General features: G+C 31.8%; 2 protein-coding genes across 3 annotated transcripts in view; one reads left to right on the plus strand and one right to left on the minus strand.

Annotated features, from left to right (window-relative positions):
- LOC114325220 (midasin) overlaps positions 1-27,063 on the plus strand; it is a 700,017-nt gene that overhangs the window by 421,261 nt on the left and 251,693 nt on the right. The window lies entirely within an intron of this gene.
- The window catches only part of LOC114343967 (uncharacterized), a 518,845-nt gene that overhangs the window by 333,325 nt on the left and 158,457 nt on the right, over positions 1-27,063 (minus strand). For both annotated transcript variants that reach the window (XM_050656604.1, XM_050656605.1), the window contains exon 3: positions 24,933-25,131. In XM_050656604.1, the coding sequence (XP_050512561.1) occupies positions 24,933-25,131 (199 nt within the window). The remainder of the gene's footprint in view (positions 1-24,932; positions 25,132-27,063) is intronic.

Genomic DNA, 27,063 nt, shown 5'->3' on the forward strand with positions numbered 1-27,063 from the left:
TAAGTGAACATCAATCTTATATTAAAAATAGAGAATTTGAGAGATCTCAAATATGTCAACACGCATGGGATAATGAACATAGAGTTCAGTGGAGAGATTCAAGTATAGTCCTGAAAGAATCAGATAGTAAAAAGAGAAAAATCAAAGAAGCGGCTCTAATTATGCTAAATGAAACCAATTGTGTCGCAAATTCCTCGGTAGAATGCAGTAGGATGTGGTTACCCATACTGAAAGAGGAAGTCAATAGAAAGAAAATACCAAGATTAGTAAGTCAATAATATCGAGCTAGTACATATTTTATATTTTAGTATTACTTATATATATCTAGTATTATTAATAATATTTATAATTTAAACATGTTACAAGTCAGAATTTGGTATTATTTTTTGAGAGTAAATTAATGTAAGACCAAATACTTACGATGTCGGGATAGTATCACAGGGTTTTTCCTGGTTTTCCCTTGTGATTTACTATGAAGTCTTTTTTGGTTGTCTTTTTAAAGACATATCACATGCTATAATTTTTTATGACGGATATTCTTGAGTTGGGGTTAATTTCATGTAATCGAATGAACTATCTTTCAGTAAGTCGTCCCAGGAACGCAACTCATAAATATTGGCAATATCATTTTAAAGTCTTCTACTTTAAAATGTATAATATATGTCTGAATTGCCAATATAAATGAGTGAGATTAAATAAATTATTAGAAGAATTTTTTTTGCTTAGCAACAACACTTTAGTTTATTTTAGTAATATTTTGTATTTTGACAACGGCACCCGATTTGGGCGTCGAAACGTTAATAAAATTATTTTTTTCATTTTAATTGTGGCTTATTTCCCATATGAATATGTAAAGATTGTGAGGGATATGTATGAGGGAGTAACGACTAGTGTTAGGACATGTGTGGGAGAGACTGATAAATTTCAGGTAAAAGTAGGATTGCACCAAGGCTCAATGCTTAGTCCGTATTTATTCTCATTAGTTTTGGACCAAATAACAGCGAAACTACAGGGTAACATTCCATGGTGCTTAATGTATGCTGATGATGTCGTGTTAGTAGTAAATAGTGAAAGAGACTTAGAACAAAAACTGGAACAGTGGAGACAAGCTCTCGAGGAAAAATGTTTAAAACTTAGTAGGACAAAGACAGAGTCTTTGGAATGCTCATTTAAAGATGGAGTTACTACAAATAAATGGTATTTTTGGATGGTGAACTGATTGTAAAAAGCAATAGTTTTAATTATCTGGGATCGGTATTACAGAGTACTGGAGAAATAGATGGAGATGCATGCAGTAGAATTAGGGCGGGATGGATGAAGTGGAAGGAAGCGAGTGGTGTGCTGTGTGACAGAAAAATTCCTAATGAAGTTGAAGGGAAAATTCTATAAAACAGCCATAAGACCGGCTATGATGTATGGAACTGAATGTTGGGCAGTGAAAAAGAAAGAGGAACAACGAATGCATGTGGTGGAAATGAGAGTGCTTAGATGGATGAGTGGAGTGACAAAAAAGGATAAAATTAAAAATGAGTATATTAGGGGAAGTCTAGGTGTGGCACCAATTGATGCCAGAATGAGAGAGCATCGGTTGAGATGGTTTGGTCATCTTCAACGTCGAGATGTTAATCACCCAATACGAAGAATTGCTGAAGTGCAGATTCCTGGAAGGAGTAGGAGAGGAAGACCAAAGAAGACGTGGGGGGAGATGATTAGGCAGGACATGTTGGTAAAGGGGATTAATATTGATATGACGCAAGATAGAATTGTGTGGAAAAATGTATCTAGGGAAGCCGACCCCGCATAAGGATAAGGCAAAGAGAATGATGATGAAAGGGTACATATTAAGCACTGTAAGAACTATGGGAGGATAAAGTTAATATAGAACACAATGAAAATTCGGGAGAGAACTGTAGAGCGAACTGTAGAGCGGTTAAGGAGAGAGTCATCGATAGTTTGGGTGTATGCCAAGAAGGAGGACAACAGATGGCTTGTTTGCCTTAAAACAGTTGATAGAGAAATATGGCTAGAAAAAAAAGAGATAAATTTGGTATTTATAGATCATGAGAAAGCTCGCGACACAGTTCTTAGACAAGAGCTAAGGAAAAATGAATTCTTTTGTACGTAAGGCTCGTAAAGGATATGTATCAGCGAGAGTACACCAAAGTAAGGACTTGTTTGAGAAACCGAAAGTTTTCCAATGACGGTTGGTTTGCTTCAAGGCTCTTCACTGAGTTCCTACCTGTTTAATCTTATGGATCTACTGACAGAGAAGGTAATGGAGAAGGCTCCTTGGTCAATGCTTTGTTGATGATATCGTTTTAGTAAACGAGAGCAAAGAAATGTTAGTAAATAAGTTTCCGGATTGTAGGAGGGCTATTGAAGAGGGAGGATTTAAGGTAAGCAGGTCGAAAATGGAGTATATGTGGTTGGGAGGAAGAGGAATGGTTGGTTAAATACCTTGGCTCCTACAAAACGGAAATGGGAAACTAGATTGAGGAATTGTTCACAGGATATAGGCTGGTTGGTTTAACTAGAAGCGAATAAGCGGAGCGAAGGAGCGGAGCGAATAAGCGGATGATTTTTCGGTGATCGAAAAATTGGGGAAGGCCTGAAAGATATACAAGAGTGTGGTGAGGGCTGCGTTGGTGTACGTGGCGATGAAGTATTACTTATAAAGAAGATTCAGGAACATAAGATGGAGGTAGCTTAAATGAAAGTGTTACGGTGGATGCTCCCACCATCAGGAACGACTTGCCTAGGGAAAGAGCGGGGGTGACTAGAGTTCAAAAAAAATATTCTCGAACAAAAACTGCAGTTGATGGAAGGAGATGTGGAGGAAAACCGAGAAGATGATGGAAGGACTATATGGTACGGGACTTGACACGATGGACAGAAATTAGTGGCGAAGAAGAATAAGGAATAGCAACCCTTGCAAAAGAAAAAGCTGAGAAAGAAGAAGATAGATTGTTCGTATTTCAGTGTTAGTATTAAGAACACTGTAAATAAATTTAAAAAACTTTACATTACATATTAATTTGCAAATGTTCCTTATTTCAAAATTCAGGTAGCAGGATATAATTTACTTTTACAGTGAATGACATCTCCTTTGGTATGAATTTTTAGTTATTCTTTTATATTCGTACACATTTCTAAACCCGTCTCTGCGGCTCAAACCTTGGGAGAATATGTTCAAAGCTCGAAAAATACTTACGAAATAAAATTCAAGTAAAAAGTTGTTTTAAGGGAAGAAATTTTGTTATGAATGCGAAATACGGGCGCCGGTATTTACTAGAAATGGCTTGGTTCTTGCCTGGCTGGCTTGCAATTGAGGCTCGACAGTTCCAAAGATTGTTTAAAAGTTGTTGGGGAAGTTGTGTAGTAATGGTTAAGGGAATTGAATGCATAAAAGTGAAAAATAGTGGCGGTAGGCAAATGCGGAGATTTGGAAGTGAGTCAGTATTTCAGTTGCGTTCTTTTCATTCCAAAAAGTTTTAATAACAGTTTTACATATTTTAGGTTTATTATCAATTTTTTAATGTTCTAAATTTAAATTTTCTACTATTTCAATTTATATGAACTATATTAGTTGTAAATTATACTCCATAAGTCCTTATGGGCCGGCTACACACAACGTCTTGCCTGTGCAGTCCAAAACTGTGCAGGCATGACGGAACAAAAAGACGTTGTCCACACGTGCAGACTATCGAAGAACTGGACTGCGCAAACTTCAGTTTTTCGAGAACTCAACACGATGAACAGCACGGAAGAGGTTATTTTAATGGAAGTGTTATTGTATTTTTTATTAATAAAAAAGCAACAAAAAAACAAGCAACAACGCTGTAGAAGTAATTGGAGTAAAAAGTGGCTCCTGCGGAGAATTTCTTAATTAAATACCGTTTGACGTGTCGATTTGCACTCTAATTTTTTCTGAGGACGTTTTCCAGAAGTGGAAATCGAAACGTCAAACAGTAGTTAATTAAGAAATAGTCTGGGTTGATTATCGGAGAATAAGCCATTTTTGGGAAAAGTTATTTACCAGCAATTTTATTGCTGGAATCGAAGCTTATGATTATATATATTGATAATATAATGCAAAGTCCGCAGATAGTGTGCTACTTTTTTTATAAACAAAAAGGCGCCCGAAAATCGTTTTTTTTTTCAATTATTGCTCTATAACTCCGAAGATTTTAAATTTACAACAAAAACACTCCAATAAAAATTCACCGTGATTAAATTCTGCATAGAGACGTGTTTTTCCGGATCTGCTCCGACGAAAATTTTCGTCGGAAAATGCAGATTTTCCCAACAAAATCTTTAATTTTCAAATAAAGTTTTAGATAAGTAATTATCTACCAATAATTAAGTAATTTGGTGACTTAAAAGCCTTCTTGGTTTAGATTATAGTTCCAAAAGCTGGTGAATATTAAACGAATATTGTAGTAACAATTCAATTGTTAATTAATAATTTACGGTCGCAATAATAACCAAAATAATTATGATACACTGATCAAACTTTGAAATCTTATAAAGATGAGAAGCCTATTTAACATTTTGTCGACAAAATATAAATTTTTTATTTTTTTGCATAATCTTTAAATGTTAAAAAAAAATAGCTATAAATAAATTAACGTTTCTCAAAAAGTTTTTATTATATTATAATTTTAAAAAATAGCTAAAATGCGCATTTCAAATGTCTTGAAAATAAATGCTTTACTACTTTTTGCAACCATTTGCAACAAAGTTATGAAACAGCAAAATAAACATAGGATTGCTACCGTGTTTATAATTTTTTTTAATTCTTTCAAAGCTTAGAAGTAAGTTTAAAGTACAAGCTAATTATTTACAAAAAAATATCGACTATCAGTTTAATAGTTATATTTTAATTAAAGATTATAAATGTATTTTTTTGTAATTTACACGCACGAAAGTAGACTAATACAGTACTGTAGCTAAAATTTTCACTCGGAGCGACGCCCGGCCGCGCGAGACGTACCCTTTTATAAATAATATATGCTGCGTGTCAGTCGCTTCGAGTGAACATTTTAGCTCCGACTCTGTATCAGGCCTACTTTTGCGCTAAAAATTACAACAAAAAGTATTTTTAATCTTTGATTAAAATATAACCATTGCACTAATTTTTTACATACTTTGTGAGTAATTAGATTGTACCATAGACTCACTTTTAAGCTTTGAAACAATTAAAACAAATTATAAACAACGAAGGAATCGTATATTTACTTTGCTGTTTCATAACTTTTTTGCAAATGGTTGGAAAAATTTTTTAAAGCATTCATTTTCAAGACCTATAAAATACGAGTTTTAAGTATTTTTTAAAATTAGAATATAATAAACAATTTCTGAGAAATGTTAGTTTGTTTATAACAATTTTTTTAAAACATTTAAAGATTATGCAAAAAAATGAAAAATGTATATTTTGTCGACAAAATATTAAATAAGCATCACACCTTAATAATCTTTCTAAGTTTGATCAATGTCTCATGATTATTTTGGTTGTTATTGCGACTGTAAATTGTTAATTAACAATTGAATTGTTGCTAAAATATTCGTTTCATTTTTACCGGCTTCTGAATTTATAATCTATACCAAGAAAGCTTTTATTTCACCAAGCTATATAATTATTAATAAATAATTACTGGCCCAAAAAATTTATTTTAAAATTCGAGATTTTGTTGGGAAAACCCACATTTTCCGAGGAAAATTTTCGTCGGAGCAAATCGGGAAAAACATGCGTCTATGTAAAATTAAATTGGGGTGAATTTCTATTTGAGTATTTTTGGTGTAAATTTAAAATCTTCGGAGTTATAGAGCAATAATTGAAAAAAATACGATTTTTCCGCGCCATTTTGTTCATAAAAAAGTAGCACACTATCTGCAAACTTTGCATATCTATATTAATAATATATAGGATCTTATAATTCGATTCCAGCAATAAAATTGCTAGTAAATAACCTTTCTTTGTACTTTACTAAATATACCAGCGTATTATAACTATGTTTTTTTCAAAATTTAAAGATTATGCAAAAAAAAAGAAAAATTTTTATTTTGTCGATAAAATATTAAATAAGCACCTCATCTTTATAATCTTTATAAGTTTGATCAATGTATCATGATTATTTTAGTTATTATTGCGATCGTAAATTGTTAATGAACAATTGAATTGTTGCTAAAATATTCGTTTAATTTTCACCGGCTTCTGGAATTATAATCTATACCAAGACAGCTTTGATGTCACTAAGTTATTTAATTATTGATTAATAATTACTTACCTAAAACTTTATTTGAAAATTAGAGTTTTTGTTAGGAAAACCCGCATTTTCCGAGGAAAATTTTCGTCGGAGCAAATCATGAAAAACATATCTCTATGCAGAATTTAATTGCGGTGAATTTTTATTTGGGTGTTTTTCTTGTAAAGTTAAAACCTTCGGAGTTATAGAGCAATAATTGAAAAAAATACGATTTGTCGGCGCCATTTTGTTTATAAAAAAAGTAGCATACTATCTGCGGACTTTGCATACCTATATTATTAATATATAGGATCTTATAATTCGATTCCAGCAATAAAATTGCTGGTAAATAACTTTTCCATGAATTTTGCTAATTAGCCCAGAGTAAAATGTAATTTTCATTACACCTACAATAATTATTATGGCTCAATCCCATACAAACATAATATGTACAATTGTATAACTAGACAGTTAAACAATGATAATACTACATTAAACATGCCACAAGAAAACAGTTTCAGTATATTATACAGGGTGTCTGCGTAACTTGGAACCATATGGGAAACTTTTTTAATATCAATTTTACGAAAAAAAGTCATTCTTTATAAAATGCTCTGCATAGTCTAAAACCTAAGAAGCAATCATCAGATATCAAGTTTTGTCAACAGTATACGAGGTATGTCAAAAAATATGAATTTCGCTCAAGAGCAAACTACCTTTATATTTCAAAATATCAAAAAAATTTATTATGAAAAGTTATTTGTAATTAAAAACCATATTCAAATATACAATAACAGCCTTCTACTCGAAAAAAATAATTTCTGAAATTTTCCTAAATTACCGATTCCGAACATCATTTTTATTTATTAGACATGTAATAACTCTTTTATTAATAATTTTAGGAAAAAAAGTTATTCTTCATAAAAATCTGTGTATGGTCTAAACCTCAAGATGCAACCATCAGTTATCCAAGTTTGTTAATTTTATACGAGGTGTGTCAAATAATATGAATTTAGAAACAATTTAGAAAGAATTCTTTCTAAATTCATATTATTTGACACACCTCGTATAAAATTAACAAACTTGGATAACTGATGGTTGCATCTTGAGGTTTAGACCATACACAGATTTTTATGAAGAATAACTTTTTTTCCTAAAATTATTAATAAAAGAGTTATTACATACCTAATAAATAAAAATGATGTTCAGAATTGGTAATTTAGGAAAATTTCAGAAATTATTTTTTTCGAGTAGAAGGCTGTTATTGCATATTTGAATATAGTTTTTAATTACAAATAACTTTTCATAATAAAATTTTTTGATATTTTGAAATATAAAGGTAGTTTGTTCTTGAGCGAAATTCATATTTTTTGACATACCTCGTATACTGTTAACAAAATTTGATATCTGATGATTGCATCTTAGGTTTTAGACTATGCAGAGCACTTTATAAAGAATGACTGTTTTTCGTAAAATTGATATTAAAAAAGTTTCCCATATGGTTCCAAGTTACGCAGACACCCTGTATAAGTATATAAACTTTTTTCAATGGTGGTATACCAATATTGGAAAAAATAATAGTTAATCTTTAAAAAACGGTAAAAAAATTATATGATTTTAAAGAATTCCCTATTTTAGAATGAATTAAAAATAAAAAAAATATTACGTATTAAATAAAAGCGTATGCTTAATTTTTCTTATTCCTGTCGGAATATTCTCTACTCTTCACCTTCCATAATTCCGGCAAAGATTTGTATAAGTCTATACATTCAGTTAAGAATTGTTTTGAAGCACTTCTTAGGCGGCTCACACGTTCAAGTAAAACTGTAGAACCTAAAACTGCACAGGTAAAATCTTCAGCATGTCGACGAGAGTACAGTCCGCGCTTGGAGGCCTGCGCGCGATACAGTCTTGCCGTTCGTACACACGCTCTTACCTGCACAAACGAGTCTCTGCGGACATGCTCTCAGGCAAGACGTTGTGTGTAGCCGGCCCATTATAGTAGGTCTTTAGCAGGTGTTATTAGTTTTTGGGTTAGATAACAGAACCATTACAGAACCGAACCAACAATAGGTAGATTATATCCAAAATATTGCGAAACCTAGTAGAAGTATACATTAAAGACAAGCAACCTGAAGAACCAGCAGGATTTAGAGCTGGACAATCCACCATAGATAATTTATTTACATTGAAACTCGCAGTGGAAGAAAGAGTAGGTATAGTCGGTTCGCTAAACTCAGACGCAACTGGCTAGATATTTTAGTCGATAATTTTTTTGTTTTTTGCCAATTTTGCAAAAATTGGCAAAATTACTAACTATTTAGTGATTATTAACTATTTAGTAATTATTTTTTGCCAATTTTACTAAAATTGGCAAAATTACCGACTAAAATATCTGAAAAGTTGCGTCTGAGTTTAGCGAACAGACTATACAGAGAAACTCATATAGCTTTAATAGACTTAGATAAAGACTTTAATAAAAGCATAAAATATGATAGTGTGCCTATTTTACAGTTATGCAAAGAAATGTCGAAGTTGATTCCAGTTCTTATTAAATAATAACAGAAATTACCTCTCAATTGAAACCAATAACGTTTGAGACAAGGATGTAATTTCACCCACTCTATGATTTATCTAGAAATCTAGACAGATCCGTACAAAATGAATGTGGAAATGCTGAAGCATGGGACTAACAGTGGAAGAACAAATGCGTTTTATACTCATCTTTGCTGATGACCAAATGGTGACTGCGGAAGATGACGACGATTTTTGCTGTATGATAAGGAAATTAAAAGAATAATATGAATCAGTGGGGTCTTTTCCAAGGGGACTCTTTGAGTGTCCTTGAATATTGACCTGAGACAGACAACCAAAGTTTAATCTACTTTGATTCTATCAAGCGATGAGACATCTACTTTAGATTTCCACACCCCCAGACGATACCTATTATTCTCTCTACTACTGGAATCATTCCGAAACGAAAAAAAAACATAAGAAAACATAAAACAGCTGAGTATTAATGAACATAAACTAGCTGGGTCTTAATGAATATCTCTATAGGACCATGGAGAAAACGATACTAGTCTCAATATCCTGATGCGTAAGAAAATTTTTGGGAGATGCTCCGACGTATTAAGTCACGTAGTCACCGGAAGCCTAAGTGGGGGCGACTATTAGCACCTATGTTGCTTAACTCTTAAAACAAGTGGTGGTGTATCCTACTCTTTTGATTTGTACCAGAGGCATCTAGTAAACGCTAGATGGGGTGGCTTGGTACCAATTAGAAGTAATTTTAACGTAACATTTAATCTAATTCAAATCTAATTAAGAAATGTACATGAAATACGTGGGAAATAGAATCGGAAGAAAGGCCTTACAAGAAACCAAGCAGCTGAAAAGTGAGATTGTGAAAGTTGTAAAAAATGTTATTTTCGTCTCTCCATATTTCTTATTCTGCTACATCTGGTTTGTCAATCTTTTATCTTCCTCGCCTGTATATTTCTACCGATATTTTATCTCTTTCCAGCGTATTCTGGCTTTTTTAAACTTTTTTTCTTTACTTCAATAGTTTGCATCAAATCTTTAGACGGTAATTTGACTGACTTTTCTTCAATGCAAATGAATGAAAATTTGCAGACATAAAAAATGTTTATGTTTATTAATTGTTTAAATAAAAAAAAACTATTTTAATTGAAAATGCTTAAATTCTCTTATTTTTTACAATTACGCCAGTCAATGGGAGCAAAATCAGGATATTACCTCCGAATTCTATCCTACTGCATGGATTTTAATGAAATTTTGGGCCTACCCTCTACTTAGCTCCTAACTGAAAGTCTACCCTATGCCGATGTGTGCTTTTGTCTTGGGGGTGGTTCCCACCCCTTCTTAGCGGTGGAAAATTTTTTGTTTAAAATTACCACGGAATTCGCTAGATAACCTAATTCTAAGCAAAAACTGTTCTATTTTTTTTGAAAACTCAATACTTTTTGAGAAAGTTGTGGTTGAAAATTGGCCATTTTCATTGAAACATAATACCTTTTCGAACGGTTTTTTGCGAATATCTTAAAAACTATGCCTCTACCTAAAAAAACTATATTAAGGGTCATTCCATTTCAAATCACTCAATTTTGGAGCAAAAAAAATTTTGGACCTCCGATTTGTCTGAAAATTTGTATATAGCTTCTGCTGGACGTAAAAATAAGATATTTAAGGTCAAAAAATCTTCTTCTTCTTTTTTTCTCAAAATGTTATTTTTTGCGATTTTACAGTGATTTGGTGTTTATTTATACAAATTTGCATTTTCTATCGTAAAGTATCAATGGAAAACATAATATTTTAATAGAAGGGACTCAAAATGTCATTATATGGTATTATAACAAGTTTCTTTGATTTAAAACAAGCTTTTGATCAAATTTTATAGTGTAGAAAACGTTAAAATACCGTTTTTTACATTTTTCTCCATTCCCAAATTACATCATAATCGATTTGGCTGAAAATTTGTCCACATATAGACAAAACATAGGACTTTAAGTGGTGAAAAGGATTTAAATTATATTACAATACCAAAAAAGTTACATGCAATATTATAGTCAAAATATAGGCGTATATTGTAAGTACAATTAACTCGAAAATATCGACCTCACGACAAAAACTGTTAAAAAGAAATTGTAATAATTGTAAATACGATTTATTTGGAATAATTTCAGTTCCTACCATTTTTGTCGAAAAGTTAAAAATGGCGGAGATATTGAGCAAAACAGGTTCTCCTTTAAAATCAAGATGGCGGCTAACGTAACGGAGGAATTCATTCGTGATTTTAAATTTAGGCTACTGTTGACTCCGCTAAAGATCAGAAAAATAAAATTTTGGGCAGCTTGGCATTCAAGGTCAAATACTATCCCGACTGGACTAATATATACTTTTGAGTCTGATATTACTGCATGTAACTTTTTTGGTATTGTAATATAACTCAAATCCTTCTAACCACTTAAAGTCCTATCTTTTGGCTACATGTGGGCAAATTTTCAGCCAAATCGATGTTGATGTATTTTGGGAATGGAGGAAAATGTAAAAAACGGTATTCTAACGTTTTTTACACTTTAGAATTTGATCAAAATCTTGTTTTGATTCAAAGTAACTTGTTATAATGCCATATAATGACATTTTTGAGTCCTATCTATTAAAATATTATGTTTTTTATTTATACTTTACGACAGAAAATGCAAATTTGTTTAAATAATCTCCAAATCACTGTAAAATCTCATAAAATAACATTTTGAGAAAAAAAGAAGAAGATTTTTTGACCTTAAATATCTTATTTTTACGTCCCGCAGAAGCTATGTACCAATTTTCAGACAAATCGGAAATCCAAAATTTTTTGTCTGAGTGATTTGACATGGAATGTACCTTAAACATTTTTGTAGGTTATAAAAAAAACAAAGAGACACTTCTTGTCTTCATAAAACTTCTAGTTATAATACAAAAAGAGATATGGTAGGTGAAAATAGTTTGTTTTTTGGTACATTCTCAAATTGGTGTATTCAGCTTGAAATAACAGAGAAAGAGAAACGGTGGATTTTAGGTGTATAATGCTACTAATACCTTTTGTAGTGCTTGAAAAAACCTTTAAAATGAGCTATATTAAAGGTTCATTACATTAATACTAAGCGAGATATGCTGCAAACAAAATTGATAATTAATGTATTTTAAGAAAAAATGAGAAGTAATTTTAACCCCCATCCACCAAAATGTAAATGCATCGTTTTCCTTCCACAATACCTTTTATTATAGTGTTATTTCTATGTTCAAAAAGTTGGACGGGTTTAAAATGAATGGTTTTTGAAAAAAAAAGATCGAATTATAGAGCGCATTTTTAAATTTTCTTAAAAATCTTCTTTTTCTCCATGTAACTTGAAAATGGTAAGAGATACAGTAATGAAAACTGAAAAGGAAATTTTTATCTGAAAAAGCCCTACATTTTTGTATGGTATCTTTTTTTCGTATCTCTTATCTTTTTTGAGTTACATGGAGGAAAAGGAAGATTTTTAAGAAAATTTAAAAATGCGCTCTATAATTTGATCCTATTTTTTTCAAAAACCATTCATTTTAATACAGTCCAACTTTTTGAACACAGAAATAACACTATGATAAAAAGTATTGTAGAAGAAAAACGATGTATTTAAATTCTGATTGATTAGGGGTTAAATCGACATTTAGTACTGCTAATTTTAAAGGTCTTTTCAAGCGCTACAAAAGTTATTAGTATCATTATACACCTAAAACGAACGAATCTCTTTGTTTTTTTATAACCTATAGAAATATTTCATATAGTTTTTTTGTTAGATGCATAGTTTTTAAGGTATTCGCAAAAATCCGTCCGAAAAGGTGTCATTTTTCAATGAAAATGGCCAATTTTCAACCACGAATAACTCAGAAAGTATTGAGTTTTCAAAAAATAATTATAGAACGGTTTTTGCTTAAAATTAGGTTCTCTAGCCTCTTCCGTGGCTATTTTAGCCAAAACATTTTTCACCCCCCGAGAAGGGGTGGAAACCACCCCCAAGATAAAAGCGCACATCGGCATAAGGTAGACTTTGCTTCTTGAGCTATTCCCTACTTACTGTGAAAATATCAAGTAAATTCCATCGTATTGTGTAGTAGGATCGAATTCGGAGCCAAATACCCTCATTGACTGCCCTAAATGTAGAAACTTGAAACTTTTAAGGATTGTAGCTAATGATATGATACATAACTCACTCATACTATACATAATTTCACTTTTTACGTTAATTGTTTACGTTATGCTTCATAAATAAACAATAAAGTTTCAAATTTTGAACACTCATATATTTGTTTATATAAAAATCGGCGTTTATTCGTGTCAAATTTCAATACGATACGAAACAAAACTTCAACCAAAACTCGAATTCAAAAAATTCGTGTTTTTATCGTAGTCTTAAAAAAACCACCGGTAGAGACGTTTTGTGCTACAATTAACATTCGAATTCGTTTTGTCGTATTAATTAATTAAACGCTTTTCTTCAATCGTTCAAAAATATGAAAAAAATATTTTTTTAAGAAACGCTTTTCTTTAGTTACGAGTGACTAAAATTAAACATATTATAAAAAAATCAACTAAAAAGCAAAAAATAAAAAAAATTGAAAAAATCTAACACATTCGTTAAACAAAAGCGGGGTGCGAAAACCGTTTATTCGATGAAGACGCTTTTCTTTGACGAATGTGTTAGATTTTTTAATTTTTTTATTTGTGGCTTTTTAGTTGATTTTTTTATAATATGTTTAATTTTAGTCACTCGTAACTAAAGAAAAGCGTTTCTTAAAAATATTTTTTTCATATTTCTATATTGTAGTTGGATTGACCCAGTCGGCCACCTTTCACTATTGGATAAGAAACACAAAAATGCACCGAATCCTCCGTTAGGAGGATAAAGGGAAAAATGCATAAACGGCACCAATGAGAGAGAGAGATGGGTGGGGGAGATTGCTTTAAATCGTGTAAAAGTATGCTATCTGTGGCGTTTATCTATTCTATGTTTGTCTTCTATAACAATAAATATTTGTTCGTTCCCTCATAAATATCCCGCCTCTGCATTTTCCTAGAAATAGAGCGAACGCTTGTCTGTGCGTCGCGTGGGATTGAAACGCTTTTGGGTCTGTGCTACTGATCTAGTAAACGAGAAGGGTAACTTGGAGCGGTGGAATGCGGGAAATGGAAATATCTCGGGATAAAAATCGGGTTATTTTCCGAACTAAGACAAAGTAGAAGCTGTTAAAGTTTGACATCAACTTTATCGAAAAACTCTATGGGAATATATTTTTCATTCGGGAAATGTATTAAATTGTTTGTTTGGAACTTGATTTATAATTTATTTAAGCATATTTCGGTATTGCATTCGAGAAACATTTATTTATTTGACGTATAAATAATAACGTATTTATGGGACTGATAACCATATCGTTTAAAATTTATTGATAATGTTCTGTAGGATTTATTCCGTATAGAAAAAGTCTCTTGACGAAAAAGAAGAAGTATTGAGAATCCGTTCTAGAATGTTCTAGATGTCATGGCCATATCCAGAAATGTGTAGGTTTGGAACGCCCAATACGGCGTAGATGTCAACGAGTAGATTAGAGAAGACAATACGAGTAGATTAATTTGGCTTGTTGATAAGTTCTTCAACATTCATCAACGGCAGTAATACATATATAATCTGTATAAATTAGTGAAGAGTTTGTGAGTGATCTTCCTGTCGTTGGAAAAGAAAAAAGTTGGTGGAAAGTTTGGTGATTACAGAATATGTGAAATTAATGATAAATATTACTAACACATCCTTTGTACAACGTATCCCTCATTTTAAAATACATGGTAGATAGATTAATTGAATTCGGAGTAAATAGATCGTGTATAAATTATAAATTACCATAAAAATATCGATAAGTCCTCTTTGGAATAGATTAACTGTGCACATAAAACAAAACATAGTATTAAAGATCGTTACGCAAATATAATAAAAAATTTACTGATTCGTTAATCCATTTCAATTAAAATAAAGGCTTGTATAGGAAAATTATTAATTAACATTAAATAAGTAACAAAAAATAATAAAATTCGCGCGTCAGAAAAAAAGGGCCCTCCACAAAATGGGTGATTTTTGATGTCTCGAATTTCCTAAACCTGTTGTCCAATTTAAGAGATTTTTTTAATATGTTTTAGCCTTATTCTTTAGCAATATCTCTGTAATAACATTGTTGCTAAACATGTAAATTTTCATTGTATACCGGGTGGACCAATCAAACTATGTTTTTTTCTAAAAGTTCACGTTACCCTGTGGAATATTCTAGCATTTATAAAATACGGAAATTAAAACCCAACTATAGCCTCAGGTTTTCTTAACATTCTGTTTTTTTATTCATTCGCTTATGTGGAATAATAAAAAAGTTAGGTACTTTAACAACTAGCCATGTTCTTTATTAATATTGTTTCTAAATAAGTGCGACAAACTTTAAGGATAAATTCTGCATGAAAAAATAATGACCGTTTCCTTCGTAAACATTTATCCGCAAATGCTTCGTTTGCGAGATACGGGATGTTGAATTTTTTCTTACAAAGTGATGATTTATTTATTGCTCTAAAACCGGTTGAGATATGAAAATGAAATTTGGTAGGTTTTAAGAGATACTTACTGTGTATTTTTGTTTTGTAACAACATTATTACAGCGATATTGTTAAAGAATAAGGCTATAACATATTAAAAAAAGTTTGTATTATTGAAAATGTATGTCTTTATCCCGTTTCTTGTATTATTGTTTTGCTTTCTTAACGTGAAAGTGCCAACAATTGAATTGACGGGTAATATATACAAGAAAAAATAACTCATAATACTTGAGCTTAAAAGCAGATTAACTAAATGTTGATCTCTTATGTTGTTAACTCCTAAATACACGGGGGGCTCCATAATTAGCTGAGAGGAAACGTGAATGCCAATTTTGGCAAAACGTTAGATTAACTTTAGACCTAACTTAGGAATTATCTCTTGATTTAGATTTGGGCCAACATTGAACTGATTTAAGATTACGTTGAACCTTTATTAATTGAGAAAAAAAAAACAAGTAAAACTAGGCGAAAGAAAACAAAACATAAAAATATAAAGAAGTATTAAAAGTACATTACAAATATCTTAACCTTTGATAGGGGTCTCCGAAAACACACTAACTTGACTTCATACCGCTTAGCTGAAAATGAATTAAAAGTTTCAATAAAAAGTGGTTAAAAGAGCTGCAACATTCGAGTGTTACGACAGTTCCATAAGATTTATTCGATGTATAAAAATCCCCTTAAAGAAAAAGAAGTATTAAAAAACTCAATTAACATACTGTTACTTGAATTGTCAGATTTCTGTGTTTATATACATTTTCAGACGGTCCATACCTTACGAGATATTTCTGGATGTTTCCATATCTTGAACATTCTAGATTTTTACTACTTCTTCTTTTTCGTCAAGAAACTTTTTCTATAGAGAATAAATCGTATGAAAGTGTCATAACACTATTTTAACCAGCATATAAATTTGGCTCCACTTATTCTTCCATTTTCTTTAAATTTTTCACAATCAACTTAAAAGTTTATGAACATCTCAATACTTTGCAGGATTATATAAACTAATTTTCTCCTTCTAGCACCGCTACTTTACATAATAGTCGTCACATTCCTCCATTGTATTCATTAGTTAGATTACATAGGCTCCTTGTCATAATTTTCCTTGATTCCCAGTAGGACTGAAAACCGATAATACTCTCAATAGGGAGTGAATTAGTGCGCCTTGTGCCACATGGGGACTTGTTAGCTGTTAATTAGTTTATCGTCACTTCTTTAACTAATTTTCGGCTAGTTACACTTCGTTACCTCTAATTAGTTCATTAAAATGTTGTTAACAAGGAAATCTTTAATTTAGTTGTGAGAAGATGAGCGAAATATTTTAAAATAAAATCCACAAGGTGTGGTAAACTCTTAACCACCCTTAATACATCTAATATAAAAATATATTTTACGCCTAATTCAGAATAAAATGTTAACTTTATCAAAAAGTCAGTGGCCAATAAATAAACATAAATCACTACTTGACCGTGACTGTGTGTGCTTTCGCAATGTTTTATGTGTGGAAAATACGAGCACAGAATAGGGAACTTGCATAAATTTTTAAATTCGAAAAAAATGTTATAAATCACAACAGAACATAATTTAAAACATGTATCAAAGATAAAAAAGTTTTGTTTGTCTTTCTATTGGCCCCTAAAGACGATTAAAAATTCAAATTAAAACAGGTGGTCCAACACGCATAGTGACGTCATATAGTTGTGCATGTACATTCTGCACCAACAAAGTAAACAAAATTGTATATAATTTTAAATTAGACACTATAAACGTCAGTAGAAAATACAGTTATGTAACGTCACAAGCGTTTTTGATCGTTTGAACTATTTTACATTGGCTAAGGGTTCTTCTAAACCAAGGCCAGAAAACAGAAAAAAATATATAGATTTTAAATTATCTTCTAAGTTATTATGAGGTTTTACCGCGTGAAAGTTTGGAAATATTATTTTTAAAGGAAACTGAATAATATTACGTAATAAAAAAATGTGTAAGTTCCCTCATAGGTTTGGCATTCGTTTTGACACTGACACTAAGTTTTATAAATATATTTGATAATTTCTATTTCTGATATATTTGAGTGTTTTTAAGATATATTTTTTAAAATGACCGAAGAGGGTTTTTGTAAAGGGCAGTCTGATAACTTACCTATAGTTGATTATGTGTATGGTGGCTACATATTTTCAAAAGAGTGAAAATTTTTCCGTCGGAGAAGTTCGGGGAGTTAAAGCAGATAAGTAAGTACATATATTATGTATATTATACTCCCATTATACCTACTAATTTTATACTGTGATTTTATTCTGATTATTATTCTCATAAGTATTTAACGATAAAACTTAGTAGGTACACACTTCCTATTAAGTATAGTGATCAAAAAATGTCATTACAATATAAATATTTTCCTATATTTCGCGACGATGCTGTGGCCAAATACCCAAGTAGGTGGAGGCCAATAAACTAAAGAAGAAGAAGAAGAATATACTTACATATAACCCTCCCACATCACTGATATAACCCATAGAGGTATATATTAACATTATGCTAATATTTAACTCTATGATATAACCATATAAAAAACTAATGTAAAACTATGTGACGTCACGGGCCGTCTGAACTACTTTAAAATAAAAAAGACTTTAAATTTGTATTTCTAAGTTATTATGAGTTTTTGAAGCGGGAAATTTTGGAAATCTCATTTTTATACAAAACTGAACATTATTATGTAATAAAAAAAAATGTGCAAGTTCCCCATTAAGTGTAGATTATTAATAGCAAAGAGTAGGTCGCAATAGTTTAAACAGATTAGTATTGTTATAATTTAATAGTGCGTTAGTCATTCGTTGTTATTGTTGATGTATTTTATATAAACACAGTTAGTACATTCTTTAACGGTTTTTGGTGTAAATTTTAAAGAACCGTTTGGATTGACATGAAATTTGGTACACTGATAGCTAACATGCCAAAGAAAAAAAGTGATATTGTGCCGATGTGTGCTTTTGCCATGGGGGTGAATTTCACCCCCATGGGGGGTGAAAAAATATATGTCCAAAATAAGTCCGAAAATGGATAGTGACTTCTAAGTCCTACTGAATTCTACTGAATTCTAAGCAACTTTTATTCTATAGAGTTTTTTCACTAAGTCAATACTTTTCGAGTTATTCGAGTGAATATGTTCATTATTCAACAAAATAACCACGTTTTTAGATGGTTTTTCGCAAATAACTCAAAAAGTAAGTATTTTATAGAAAAAAAACATTCGTAGCAAAAATATAGTCTGTAAAAAACTGAAAAAAAATGGTGTATATGTTAGGGCTCTACACCTAGCAGAAGCAGAGTTATAGCTAATGAAAAATAGGTTCATATTCGTCAAATTCCAAATCGAATATTTTATCGCAAAACATCCAAAAAATGAAGCACTTTTTGGGGAAAACTCACACAACTTTTTTAAAGTGTTAAAAAAATCTTTATTTTTATTTTATAAAAAAATTTCTAGCATCAAAAGTAAATAAGTTACGCCCAAAATAAAGTTGGTCCCTTTTGTTTTGACAAAAAAAAAATTGGAAAGATCACTCCCTAATTAGCAACTTAAATGAAATTAATTGTTACCGCTTCACAACTTACTTTACTTATGTTGTATTTATAAGATCTGTAAGTTTCATTAATTCAAAGTGCATATTTTTGAAAAAATTTGGTTTTAAAGTATAATTTAAAAAAAATTTAATTTTGAAATATATGCTTTGTTTCATAATAACTTAAAAATTGTCAGAGATACCAAAAATCTTAAGTAACAAAAAAAGTCGGCTATGTTTCTCTGAATATTTTGTATTTTTTTGTTCTTCTGTAAGACAAAAACTGGTTAAGATTTGGTGTTTCTAAATTTGCATACAGTCGTGATTAGTGACTCCTTCAAATCCTTTTAACTGCAGCCTTTTCAAAAATAAAAACTTTGAACCGATGAGACCTACAGATCATATAAACAATACATATACGAGTAAAAAAAACTTGTGAAGTGGTAACAATTAAGTTCATTAAATATGCTAATTAGGGGGTGATTTTCCCTATTTTTTTTATCAAAACAAAAGGCACCAACTTTATTTTGAGCGTAACTCGTTTACTTTTGATGCTAGAATTTTTTTATAAAGCAGAGATAAAGCTTTTTTAAACACTTTAGAAAAGTTGAAATGTGTTTTCCCCAAAGAGTACTTCATCTTTTAATTATTTCTCATTGAAATATTCGATTTCGAATTTGACGAATATGAACCTATTTTTCATTAGCTATAACTCTGCTTCTACTATGTATAGAGCCCTAACATATACACCATTTTTTTTCAATTTTTTACAGGCTATATTTTTGCTAAGAATGTTTTTTTCCAGAAAATACTTACTTTTTAGTTATTTGCGATAAACCGTCTGAAAACGGTGGTTATTTTGTTGAAAAATGAACATATTCACTCGCAAATAACTCGAATAGTATTGACTTGGCGAAAAAACTCTATGGAACAAAAGTTGCTTAAAATTAGTCATTTTATCCATTTCCGGACTCATTTTGGACATGTATTTTTTCACCCCCAAGAAGGGGTGAAACTCACCCCCAAAGTAAAAGCACACATCGGCAAAATATCACTTTTTTCTCTGACGTGTTAGCTATGTGTATGCCAAATTTCATGTCAATACAAGCGGTTCTTTAAAATTTAGAGGTTTTGCAATATTTTACCGTACTAAGTGAGCTACGAGTAGTAGCAATAACCTACCGAATACAGTATATTGAAAACATTAATCAATTCATTTGCCTAACGCTAAGAAGAAACTCAAGTGCAAACAGTAACTTTGTTTAGCATATGCTAAACAAAGTTTGATAGCAAAAATTGTTAATGATAGCAAAAAATCGAAAAAATTGCATTTTTGCACTAAATTACTAATAATAATTAAAAAAAAGTAAAATTTAATAAAAAAAATTTTGTCCTGGTAAAAGGTATATTAGTTTAAAAAGCCCTATAGGGCTACAAACATAGAAACAAAACGTTTTCGCTCTGTAACAAGAGCATCATCAGTGTTACAAGAACATGGTGAGCCACCCAAAAATACAAAGGTAAAAACCTTTTAAAAATAGACTAAAAGTCTTATATGTGTAAAAACCAAGTCATCTTTCACCTTTTTTAACAAAATGACCTAATTAATTGTTACCTAGTAACTCACTTACAACGTGTGGGAGTCATATGTTGTCCTAGGGCCATATCCATAGGATTTTATATCCATCCTTTGGATTTTACTATGTTTTTACACATATGTAGAAGACTTTTAGTCTATTTTTAAAAGGTTTTTACCTTTGTATTTTTGGGTGGCTCACCATGTTCTTGTAACACTGATGATGCTCTTGTTACAGAGCGAAAATGTTTTGTTTCTATGTTTGTAGCCCTATAGGGGCTTTTTAAACTAATATAACTTTTACCAGGACAAAATTTTTTATTAAATTTTACTTATAATTAATGGTATTTAATTTATGGTAATTAATGGTAATTTAAAAAATCTGAAATCTGAAAACAAGTTTACTTTATATAGACCTATAATAACTAAAAAAATTCTGGATTTGTCACAGTCCCGAACAGGATCTTTTAAAAAAAATTTAATGAAAAAGTCCTTTCTAAAAGGTATATTTATTTAAAAAAAAACCTCAAAGGGCCACATCTACACTTGAGGTTGCTACTGACCGTCCTCAATGTGAAGACATATTGTCAATTAAGCAACCCAAGTGCCTTGTGGGGGTCATGTGATGCCAAAAACCACATCCTTACGGATTTTACCCATACTTTTTTGGTGGAGCAAAAAGCATATGATTTGCCTGTAACAACACTGATGATGATCGACTTAGATCGAAAACCTTCTGTGATAGATGTGGCCCTTTGAGGGTTTTTTAAATAAATATACCTTTTATAGAGGATTTTTTCAATAAATTTTTTTGTCATTAATGGTATACCCCCCTCAGTCCATAGGTGCAGCCAGCTGGACAATGTTTACTAATTTATTACACGGTGACTATTCGGGTTGGGCATCGCTGCCTCCTATATTGCAGCATATTGGACTTCCTATTTATCAGTCAAATTTACTTGTTTGAAAAATTTGCCTACTTCGGTAGTTTGTTGTTACATGTAGTGAAACTTTTTTAAGTTATGATGGTGGCTCCACAAAAATACAGTAAGTTGTAGTGTTTTTCTGTACTTTAAAGTATTGATTGTTTTTAATGTATGTTGCTTGATGATTGGACGTATTTGTAGTAAATATATATTTGAAATAATTACAACCCGACACGTTAGCGGTCCTCTAAACTTTTTGTCCAGCATTTTGGACATTATATGTTACCATACTTATGTTTTTAAAGTTTAGTTACAGATAGTAAGAAGATATTGATGGGAAGTGCATTGGAGGCTATTTTGACAGATAACGATTTTTTCGTCAGTGAAGATAGCGATAATGATCAAAGGAAATGGATTTACAGGAATTTAAGCTGTATGTTGGAAGGTCATTAGCTCTAGGTGGTAAGCCTGCAAGTGGGAGACAAGCTAGTGCGTCTATTTCAAGAGAACCGGAGACATCTGAAGATGAAGTACCCATAATTCCTGTAAAAAGATTTACAGTTTTCCAGTTAGCGCCTATAGATGTGAGAGAAACCAGTAATGACCATTTGCCAATATGCTCTGTCAGCAATAGAAATTCTTATCGCGTTGCCTAAACCTCTTGGATGCACTAATAAGACGAGATTCTTTTGTACAAAATGGAAAATGTATGTGTGTATTTCTTCTGAACCAGAATGTTTTTTCAGTTTCATACTTAAATTATGAAAGCTAAGTCCTGATGTCCATTATGCTGGACTTCATATTATGTCTGTTAAATAAGTTTTTTATAGTTTTTATAGATTTTCGTTTATTGTTTTCACAAATGAGGAGAGAAAATAGAAAATATTGTTAAAATAATAAAAACTTTTTTCTTAGGGATGAAGAGGATGCAGCCAGCTACAGATGGTTATTCTTGTGGACTTTTTGTTTGCTTATTTCCCTGTACTAATATTGCTGCTGTATAAAATTTCCAATTTAATCGTATTAATAGAGCCAAAACTATACTAATTCCATGCAACTCTCCATGTTTGATGAAGTTGAATAATACATACGCGATATTAATATTTTGAACTCTAACGAGTCTTGCTCGATGACAATGTGAGCTAATTTAGTATCCGTATAACTGAACCAATACGTTGGACCCATGTGATTTCGTGTCCATTAAATCCAGTTGTTTCATGTAATGCTGAATACGGAACTTTAATTGGTAACATTCGTTTTAAAAACTGTCTATTGTAGTGAAACTAGTACAATACCATTTGTAAAACGGACTTAAATAATTAGTTTATTTTTTTAACAATAAGGGGAGGTTTACCAAGCACTAAACAATAATCTTTATACTGCCACTGTTTGTGACTATGCAAATTGATTGTGTAAATCACGACATTTTGATTAAAAAACTAAATTTATATGGAATTCGAGGTATTTTTTCGAATTGGTTCCAATCTTACTTGAATAATAGGAAACAACTAGTTAGAGCAAATGATACTGACTCTAGTCTCAAAAACATTGTATGTGGAGTACTACAAGTTTCAGTATTGGGTCCTCTACTGTACCTTATCTTTATAACTGACATCACTAATTTAAAAATCGATGGACAAATGTTTCTTTTTGCTGATGACACCAGTATCACTTGGAGGAACTCAACTATTGCATCTCTTCATGCAACTATAACTTCTGATTTGCTTACGATAAAAACCTGGTCTGACTCTAATTTACTCTCTTTTAACGTGGATAATCCTATAAAAGCATTATCCTATAAAAGTGCTCTTCAGCCCCTGCTTGTTAATAACAGCCAGATCTCTACCGTTGATTCTGTAAAATTTCTTGGTATTTTTTTAAACAGCAACCTCAAATGGTGCCTTCATATCGATTTGTTAAGTAAGAAACTCGCCTCAGCCTGCTATGCAATAAGATCTGTTTCGAAAGAACTCAATTTAGCATCTTCTAAACTAACATATTTTTCCTTGTTCGAGTCTCATCTTCGATATGGTCTTCCTTTTTGGGGTTCTAGTACAGCTGCCCAATTAGATGTTATTTTTAAATTACAAAAAAGAGCAATAAGGTAATGTTTGGCCTCAGAAGAACAACACATTGCAGAAGTTAGTTCAAAGATCACGGAATTTTAATCCTTCCTTCTTTATATACAGAGTGAGTTTTATGTATGGAAACACTCAATTATCTCGAAAACGGCTTCTACGATTTTTATAGATTTTGGTAGGTAGGGGTTTTCTAAAGCGGCCGATATTATAGAGCTAATTACATTGTTGTCATATTTTCCGTTTTTCTGAAAATCTAATGAACTTTCTTATTTCAAATGGAACACCCTGTATATTTTTTGCGTTTTGAAGTCCTTATGAAATTCCGATTATTTTTGATGTTTTATTATGTTAAAGTGGGCGCGATTGGCGCTAAAAATGTCTTATATTACATCAAATGTCTTAAGTATTCTGCTTTATCTAATGCAGTATCTTGTAGTAACTTGAAACACCCACTGTATGTCGGAAGCACTTAGTTACGACCGAAATCCATCAGTTCACTTACTTGACTTAATTTATCAAAGGAGAACGGAGGCGAAAAATGATTTGTGTGTGAAAGGGACGTAACTATGCCACAATTGACTAGGAGTTTGGTTTATGACACCGCTAGAATGTGACGCGAGGGACTAAGGGATTACTAGGGAGCACTAGTTTAGTTTTAGAGGTGGATAGGATATGCCGAGTCTGCAAGTCTGTGTTATAAATCTAATTCAGACGCTTGTCAGTGTGTATGCTATTTTGCGGAAGTTATGGTTTATGCCATTAAATTATTATATTATTATGGTTAATCAGATTAAGATGGAGCCAACTATAAAATTAGACGATTCTTATGTTCTCTGCCGTAACGCACTATTACACTTTGAAAAGGCAACTAATTTATTTATTAAATTGTTTACACAATTTTATAATCTCAAATATTCTTAAATTTTTCCTAAAATTATGACATAATAAAAAATTGTCATGAGACACTTTTTTACAAGTTACTGTAGGTAAATAAACAATTTACTTATAGAAATATTTACCTTGCTGTGTAGATTACAAAAGTTAGGTACTCTTAAAGAAGTAAATTCATCTTAATTATCTTTAAGTAACTTAGCCTGCAAGTATATTTTTATGAATGATGATGTTCACTACTCTGTAAGTTGAATACTGCCTAACATTTTTTGCAGCTGCTACAAAATAATCAACAGGTAGTAAGGCCCAGAACCCCTATCCCCACTTCTCTATGCGGTACCTTTTGATTGATTAAAATTTGCTATAGTTCATCTCTTCTGTAACATTGAGCTAAGCTGGAATATACCCAATAACAGTGACAAATATTACATCTATGAATGTCTACCATAAGATTGTAGTAGAGTATGCTTACCTTCTTAACTGTTTGTTGGCCAAGATGATTCCCATCAGCGCAATGTTGGCCCCCATTCCCATCGTACCCAGCGCAAAGATGAGTGCTGCTTCTGCTGTTCCACCTGGATGACACTGAAACACTTTGGTTGCGTTTAAACTAGAATTGGCTGCACTGGATCCGAAACGTAGGTTGGCACCTATCATAGCCACTGCTGACCCTAGAAAGAAATAATCAGAATTAATATGGGGAATTAAATTAGCAATTATATTTCTGTGCTTCATAGATTTCTAAAAAGCATTTGATAGAGTAAGACTTCTTCTTCTGGTTGAATACAAGGTACGGCATGACTCAGTTGGGAAGATCCTTCATCAAGAGATAACTATTAAACTGGGACTTCTTCAAACGGAGATCTGGAAGTACCGAGATCTGGAAATTCAAATACGGAGAATGCAAAGTACCCAGACAATACCGATTATTATGTCTACTACTGGAGTCATTCCGAAGACCCTCCTCGAAAGCATAAAAAAGCTGGGTCTAAATGAACATCTTTATAAGATCATGCAGAAAGCAGTACTACTCGCAACGGCCAAATGTGTACGAAAATTTTTGGGAGATACACCTGCATACCAAGTTACCTAGAGCTCGATAACGCGGAAAGAGTCCCACCATAGCTCAATCCTTTTGATACCTTAGGTATCTGGGATGAGTCAATTTTCTCCTTAGAGGGAGTGTGAGCCGTATGGCTAAATCTGGATAATAATAATAATGATATGATATTGTAATGTATTAATAGGGAAGGAAAATAAACATATGTTTAAATAGAGTAGTTAAAATTTATGTAAAAATGAGCAAAATCGGTTAGATGGGCGAATGGACCCTAAGGTCCGCAGTCATACAAACCCAAGAAAAAAAAACCAAGATCATAGCTAGTCCACATACTAAGATAACTAATACCAATATGATCAGCTAATAGTGAAAGGAAAGATCGAGGGAAATATAGCACGAGGAAGGAAAAGTCTATCATTGCTAATAAATATCCGACAATGGACAGGTCTAAATTTTGAACAGCTGTAGACAGAGAGTTTGCAATTATAGTAGCGAACTTTCATTGGGAAGGGGGCACTTTAAGAAGATTGTGCATTTTTTTAATTCGTAAATTATTGATTCAATTCTACCGGAAGGTAAATAACCTCGTAATTAAAGTATATTATAGATATCTAATACAACGGTATACAGTGAAATTAGGAAGTTACGATTAATGTAAGATTACAACTGAAGGGTGTAATTTATGATTGAACACTGACTAGCTTTTCAGGTTTCCCGAAAAATAAACTATCGGATTCCCCAAACAATTTATTACCTTTTCAAACTGATTATCTTCTAATTAATGGTGAAGTAAACATAATTCTTAAAACAAACATTTTGAACAAAAACCTCCTGACGTTAAAAGAAATTTCCACCGCCATTATTTTCGTAGCAGACAAAAAACAGGAAGCTCAATTCAATCTTCGGCATCGTGCCCTCCTTTTTCCTCTTAACGAAAAGGATAAGAGAGTCCTATATATTTCCTTGTCGATAGGGAATAAGCAATTGCCGCGGATTATTTGTGCTTTAGATCGATAAAATAATTATTTATCTCTTGGTAAAAAGGGAAAAAGGCAGAGGGATGTTTTGCATTAGGTTTAAGGGATTGCGAAAGATCAGGAGGATTTGGGAAACAGCGAGCAATCGCTACGATAATATCCAGTAGGTACTTTTGAAAATTGGTTGATGTAAATGATTATTAGCAGATCTTGGATTTATCTTGGAACAACAATTGAAGAAAAAGGTGCTTATAGGTAAAGATTTTTATTAAAAAATCAGAAATCAGGACATTATAGGCAATATAAGCAAATAAAAAAGACTAAGTTTTCAATCTAATAGCAGATAGCATATAAAACAATACCAAAAATATTACTCTACATCCCACCAGATTAAAAACAAAGGGAACCTTCTCTGGTTATACCTCCGAGGCTTCTAAAATTTGCAAGCCATAGCGGATGCTGAGACTAAAGAAGATGAGGGAATTTTACAATTTATAATTCACGTCCCATCTGCTCAGCGCGGTAAAGTTCCAACGAGAATGGGTCCCTTAGTACTCCAATCAGAG

The sequence above is a fragment of the Diabrotica virgifera genome, chromosome 7, assembly GCF_917563875.1.
Source record: "Diabrotica virgifera virgifera chromosome 7, PGI_DIABVI_V3a".
NCBI lineage: Eukaryota > Metazoa > Arthropoda > Insecta > Coleoptera > Chrysomelidae > Diabrotica > Diabrotica virgifera.